Source organism: Dasypus novemcinctus, chromosome 4 (genome assembly GCF_030445035.2).
Source record: "Dasypus novemcinctus isolate mDasNov1 chromosome 4, mDasNov1.1.hap2, whole genome shotgun sequence".
In the NCBI taxonomy this organism is placed as follows: Eukaryota; Metazoa; Chordata; class Mammalia; order Cingulata; family Dasypodidae; genus Dasypus; species Dasypus novemcinctus.
This window is the reverse complement of record NC_080676.1, coordinates 154,882,157-154,888,979: the sequence shown is the minus strand read 5'-3', so window position 1 is coordinate 154,888,979 and position 6,823 is coordinate 154,882,157. Positions and strand designations below refer to the sequence as shown.

At 45.7% G+C, this 6,823-nt stretch overlaps 1 protein-coding gene across 1 annotated transcript; it reads left to right on the top strand.

The window, feature by feature from the left end:
* The first annotated feature begins 418 nt into the window (after positions 1–418).
* Positions 419–1,402, top strand: C4H21orf140 (chromosome 4 C21orf140 homolog). Its single transcript, XM_004474468.3, has one exon. The coding sequence runs from the start codon at positions 452–454 to the stop codon at positions 1,196–1,198; it is 747 nt and encodes a 248-aa protein (XP_004474525.1). The 5' UTR covers positions 419–451; the 3' UTR covers positions 1,199–1,402.
* Positions 1,403–6,823: the final 5,421 nt, after the last annotated feature.

Below are 6,823 nucleotides of genomic sequence, written 5' to 3'. Positions count from 1 at the left end.
CACCCAGGACAAGTCCAAGCCCCAAAAACACCCCCACATCTCATCTTTTCTTTCCACTCCCTACCCCCAGCAGCCACCATGGCCACTTTCTCCACATTAATGCCACATTTACTTTGATTACTAATCACAATAGTTCATGAATAGAGGATCAGTTATATAATCTAAAGCTTATTTTAGTATTTTTTTTTAAATTAAAAACAAACAAATGCTGACCAACCTCAGTGCTAGACTGATGTCCAAGTAGCATTTTCTATGGGTAAAATTTCCATTCTAGTATCATTTGGGCCAGAAGGGAATTGTTCTGTGTTCCTGTTCCATGATGCCTTGAAATTCAAAGTGTATCTATGGGACTGGCATAGCTGTAAGAAAGCCCTTTGTGAGGTCATCATCCCACACTTACCAGATCTCCATAGTTGTAGGCATGCAAGCTTTTCAAAATATTTGAGGCACCATGCTCCATTTTGCAAACCCTCTTTTAAGAAACATCATTTTCAGAAGTCAATTTGATAGCACCAAGAGGAGGCAATGTCTCCAATATTTGAAAACCCTGAGATCTCTGCAATACGATGGATTTAAGGCCATATTTTTGGGAGAAACTGATATCCCAGAAAGTCTTATAACTGGGGAAGATTTTGACAATGGCTATTTCATGCAAAATCCCACTTGGTGTATTGTGCACGCTGGGGGGAGTCAAGGATGGGTGCCTTGGAAATATCGGGTATTCTTAAGAGATGAGTTATGTACCAAACAAGAAGACGGCCTCTTTTTTGAGTTCTGTGATGTAGTGAAGAAAGTCTATGGAAGCTGTGCCATCGTGGTCAAAGAAAGAAGGTGGCAAAATGGGATGAGGCCAAAGGAAGAGAAAGAGTCTGAGGTCCAGTCCCATGTCATTAACCTAACAAGCATCGTGTGTTCCTCTGAGGTGGCCAAGTCCTATGGCCATGAACTGCTCTCTCTGCCCTCTCCGTACAATTACTTGAGCCCTTTAGATTCAGCCTGGTCTTCTCTGAAATGGTTTATCGTCAATAACAGAAGCGAATTTAGTTTGCAGTCCACTGACAGACTCTATTCTTACCAGTATATACTTTTCAATAATTTAATTAGCAAAGGGATTGAAAGGATAAATCCTGGCAAGTGGAAAATAATAAATAACAGAGTGCGGAGATGGGAAAACTACTATCTTGGTAAATTTTCTTAAGGGTGATTCCTCCAACAAGCAATGAGACAGTGCTACGTGTGTGGTGCTTACTAACTCCATTGAGCTGGATTCTGGACCACTTCAGCCAGAGATACTTCAACAGTGACCTCACAGCAGAGTTGTTGTGAGGATTAAGAGGCTACTAAGGATGTTGGCAGAGTGTTGAGTTTGCTGGAGGCATCAATAAAGTTTATCAGTAGAGGAGGGGGTCTCAACTCTCATCTTATTTAGACCACTTTGTTTGGAGGGCTATGTCAATAGGAGGATCGTGGCTAACCCAGCCCCAGGGAGGATGGCAGTGAGTTGGGGTGAGGAGAGTTAAAGAGTATGTGGACAAGCCAATTAAAAAAAAAAAAAAAGAACCAAATATGCAACAAGAAAAATAAAAATTTAGTGTGCCAACCAGCTGGAGCCTACAAAAATAATCCACAGGGAGGCAGCTTGTCATCAGCAAGAGACATTATCCAGACTATGGCTGAACAAGGCTTTTTCCTTCCCATTGCTTGTCAACAAGATGGAAGAGGGTGAGTGATAGACTCCAGGTTGGCTGGAAGTCCTATAAAGGGACATGGAAAAATATGATAGTCATTGGCTCAAGTGGGGTCATGGTAGATGAACAGATGGAATGAATGTGGGCCTATGGAACCCACTTACCCAATCCCTCCCCCACCCTGACTTTAAGAATCCCAACAGGAGGTCATTAGGCTTTGCAATGGTTGAATCACTGGGGCCTAAGATAGTTGAGCCCCAAGCAGCTGCTACAACAGTACTCTGCTCAGTTTGGGACTGCTGCTGATGTAGGTTGTAAGGATTTTAGAGAAAAAGGCTTTATTTCTATTAAACATATAAAATCCACTCTTCCTTGTATATGTTCAGGCAGTGGTAAAATAGAATTAATCTAGTGTAAAAAATAACTTCTGAAAATTTCTCTCCAAGGCCTAATAGCTAAACTCTACATAAGCTTGTGAAACCAGATAGGTTCTTGATGCTGTGTGCAGAAAGCATCGTATTTGTCATTGACCTTGCCTTCCTGCCCTGCTTTCCTTCTGAGCTCCCTCTCCATGTTACTCAGAAATACCTTGTTGGATGGAAACAGATATTCAGCAACTAAGCAGTGGATTCCTGCAGTATTTTGTTATTGTTACAAAAGGATTCCTAGTTTACATTTCCTTTGGGGATTAATCATATCCAAAACAGCCAGTGGCTCAAAATCATGCTATTAGTTGTATTATTGTGGCCGATCTACTTTATAACTGAAGGGTCTGTATTAGTTTCCAGTGGCTGCTGCATAAATTACTATAAACCTGGAGGCTGAAAACAACAAGAAATTTATTCTCTTACAGTTCTAGAGTCCGGAAATCCAAAATCAGTTTCACTGGGTCAAAATCAAGGTGTCAGCAGGGTCACGCTCCATCTGGAGGCTCTGGGGGTACAACTGGCTCCTCACTTCTTCCAGTTTTGGTGGCTGCCGGCATTCCCTGGCTTGTAGCCACATCACTCCCATCTCTGCCCATCTGGCCATGTTGCCTTCTCTTCTATGTGAAATCACCCTTTGCCTTCCTCTTAGAAGGCCCCCTGTGATTACATTTAGGACCCACCTGGGTAATCCAGGATAATCTCCTTATCTCAAAATCCTTCTCTAAATCACATATAAGGTAACATTTAGAGTTTCCAGGGGAGAGGACAGGATATCCTGGGGGGGGGGGGGGGGGAGCATTATTTAACCTTCCCCAGATGGCAAATCATGGAAATCATGGAAGGGTTTAGAGCCAGGGCATGACAGGATCTGATTTAATTTACAAAGCATCCATCTGACTGGTGGGGGAAAGTAACTGGAAGAGACGAAAGTAGAGGCAGGGCGACCACATAGGAAGCTCCTGCCACACCCCAGGGTAGAGAGCAGGTGCTGGAGCAGGTCGAAGGGGGGATTCTGGTGCAGTGTGAAGACAGGTGAGAGCATTAGCTAATGGACTGGGGGAGTGAAAAGGCAAAAAGTCAGGAGTGACCCCCAGGACTTCTCGACTGAGCTGGGTGAAGGGTGTCACTGCTTATGGGGACAGGGGACCCAGGAGGAGGGACGAGTGTAAGGATGCTATAAGAAAATGAAGAGCTTAGATTTGGGCACACTTTGAACGAATGAAAAGCAAAATGCCCAAGCACGGGATACAGTGAAATCTGGCTCAAGAATCCACCTTCCGAGACTGGAAGGCAGTCTGCTGTAGACCAACTTTGGGGCTTCTTTCTGTGACCATCTGGACGTTGGGGCTATGCCTTTCCAGGACATGGGAAGGCCTGGTCCTTTATGCAGAGTGGTAGCTACTGCTCCTTGTTCACGCCTGCATGGCCCAGTCAAAGAAGTGGATCCTCAGCTGGTGGAGCCATCACCTCCGTCCATCCAAGCTTGGTCATGGGGGCCTTGGCGGAAGCATCACCTTGGCACGGCATCCTCACAAATAAAGACAGAGTCATGCTCCTCCCATGTCTTCCCTCCAAAGGGTCCTGGTTCTTGCATTTTGCAACACTCCCCCTTTCTCCCACATCCTCCCCCGCCTCTCCCAGCTCTGGGCACAGATACTTCCTTTTACTCCTTCCTCAGACACTGAAGCCTGGTAACTCACAAGAAAGGCCTTGATCTTTAGTGAAGGGGATAATAAGACCCCAGAAGAAATTGCTCACCCTATCTGGGAGCTCAGAGTCCTGTCTTAGAACACGCTATTTTGGTTAAACACTGAGGAAGGGGAAACTTCTTCCATTCTTTTCCTAAGGAGCCTGCAGGAATTGTTTTTTTTTTTAAAGGACATCCACACAAAGGGTAATTTCTCAATCGATCACTACTCCATATTTTATTCAGATGTTGAAGTGATCTCAGGAAAAAGAATGATACCTGTTCTGATGAAGACACAAATAAGCTATCTGCAAAGAACCTGGAATAGAGCAGCTCTCAATAGAACAAGAAGAAAATTCCTTTAGAAAATGGAACTCAATAGGGAAAGCCTTACTTGAGGTCATTTGTTCAAAGCCAAGCCAGCTCAGGATCTGGGTGCAGCACAGCCAGGTTGAAGGAAACAGATAGGCAGACAGATACTAATTAAAACCAATCGAACTACTGTGATCACCATTTTACAGATGGGGAGACTGAGGCACAGAGAGATGCTGTAACTTGCCCAAGACATCATAGCTCCCGGTGTATGAAGGAGACTCAGCTGCAGTGTTCACGCCTGGAGCCCTTATCCTCTCTGCCTCCATTAGGAGCAGCTCGCTTAATCTTCATGACAGCCCAGTGAGGCAGGGTCTTTTACCGATGAGAGACTGAGAGAAGCCATTTGGGCCAGTGGGTTTCTAAAGCCCCTGCTCCTAATCGCCACGCTTGGTGCTCTCGTTAAAGCCCAGCTGCGTGCTTTTTCTCCCATAATTCACATGGCATAAGGTTCCACTTTAGCAGCAGAATAGGTATCAGCTGGCCAAACAACCATTTCCAATGGTGAGCTGCAGTAACTTTGAATTTCAATACAAAGTTGAGCTGACGATACAGAAGACCATTTTGGGGGGTGGGGGGATGATTTTTGTGTTTTGTTGATTTTGTTCAGTTGGTTGGTTTTTGTTTTTGTTTTTTTTTCTTTTCAATTAGAGAAGTTGCAGGATAACCAAAAATGCCTTTTAAAGACAACTATTTGAGAGTGAAAAAAAAAAAAATCAGTGTTTTTAGGTAATCAGATAAACAAGATAAACCAACAGGAATTGTTTTTGTTTAAAAACCAAAACAATCTAATAAACCTGTTTGGAGTTCTATTCCTTCGAGGCCTTGTTTAATCATTAGAAAAGCAAGTAGGGGAAATAGAACTTCAGGATAACCAGCTCGAGAGCAAAAGAACCACCTTTAATTTGCAATTTAGTTACATAAGCTTGCACTCATAATTGAGAAGTTCAGTTTTATATTAGGCATGGGAATTTCCAGCAGAAAGTAAAAGAAAGTGCAGTGGGCTCCGGGAACTGGATGGACCTACTTGGAATTTCAATTTGCCAGTTAATTAGCTATGAGAATTTGGGGGAGTTACTCTACTTCCCGGAGGCTCAATTAACTCATTAGTAAATAGGGTTGTGGGCTTTAAAAAAGTTCACCCATGCCAGGCTGCCATCTCACATCTGGCACCCATGGGGTGCCTATAAATCGAAGGCTTTATCAATTCAGTCCAGGCGGTGGCTGAAGCAAATATGTCCACAATTAGATGTCATCTCACTGACTAACCTAACAGCCTTCTTACTCTTTGAGGCAGATGTTTGCTTCATTTTATCACCAACAAATAATAAAAGTAGACATACCTTAAGATTCTTTCATCAAAGGACACTTTCTTCTCTGACATTTCTTTGAAGACCGTCTGCAATAGGTTAGGGGGATTTGTGATAACTGCTATTTTTCTGGTGGGGGGCTGGCACAGGGAGGACAGTAAGTTCAGCCTCTTTGGGGACAGCCATGTTTTGCACGCTGAATGACTTAAACCGTGGGTGACAATACGCAGCAGCACCTGGGTGACCACACTTCCGTGTGGGCAGCAGTCATCTCCTGCTGAGCGGTTGAGCTGATGCACAGCCATGCTCCCTGGCCTCATCGCCACCAACGCCCACATCCCCTTCTCACAGACCAGGGGGACTCCTGGGAGAGTGGAGGATTAGAACACGGCGCTGCCTGGGAGAGTGGAGGATTAGAACACGGCGCTGCCCCAGGCATGAGCCCGATGCCTGCCGGCTCTGGCCAGGTCCACCGAGTAGGGTCCTGGGCCCATGCGAGTTGGATTGTGCCCTCCTGGCCCAGCGGGTTGAGCTGCCCACAGGGGCGATGCCAGCTGACTCCATTTGTCCACTTTTATAGATTCGAGGCCATTCGGTTTAGGCAACAGCCACGTACAGGAGGCTGGGCCGGGATCCTGAAGCTCAATTTACAACTGAAGACGGGGCGGGGCAGCTGCAGCTGGGTGAGGAGGAGTGCAGGGCCCGCTCTGCGCAGCTCTGGCCAAGCGCCAGCGGCTCAGCCAACAGCACGCCCTCTTCTTCTTAACCCCAAAGGCGAGATGAAGACCGCGGGCATGGCATCCCTCGCTTTACCTTCCCACCGCACTTATCATCCCCCACCCCGCCCCCACGCCGGGCCCACCCCAGCCTGGCCGGCGCCCCCCAGCCCCCTTCCTCCCGGAACGGTCCCCCTTCCTCCAGCGCCCCTTCAGCCTGGAATTGAGCTCAAGCTTCCTCCTCGGAAACACCGCTTTCCCCGCCTCCTGCCTCCCCCTAAGGCTACCAAAGCCTCTTCCTCTTCTGAGGTAAAAAGCGTATCTGGAAAGTTGGGAAACAGGATAACTTCTTTTAAAACAGTATATGAGAAACATTTTGAAACAATGGGCTCACTCTGTTTTCAGGTGAAGTTCCTCCAAACTTAAAGCAATGGGTCCCCCTGTGAATCTGCAAAGTAGAATAAATATGCCAAAGAGCCTTCAAAACATCTGGAAAACAAGGAAGATACTGAGCCAATTATTTGAAAATAAACTGGTTATTCATAACTAACATTATTTAGAAACAAGTTTGTTTCCCAACTTTGCAGACACCACACACACACACACACACTTGAAACAATGC

Coding starts and splice junctions, on each gene's coding strand:
- C4H21orf140 (XM_004474468.3), top strand. CDS start 452: ATGCTCCATTTTGCAAACCCTCTTTTAAGAAACATCATTTTCAGAAGT.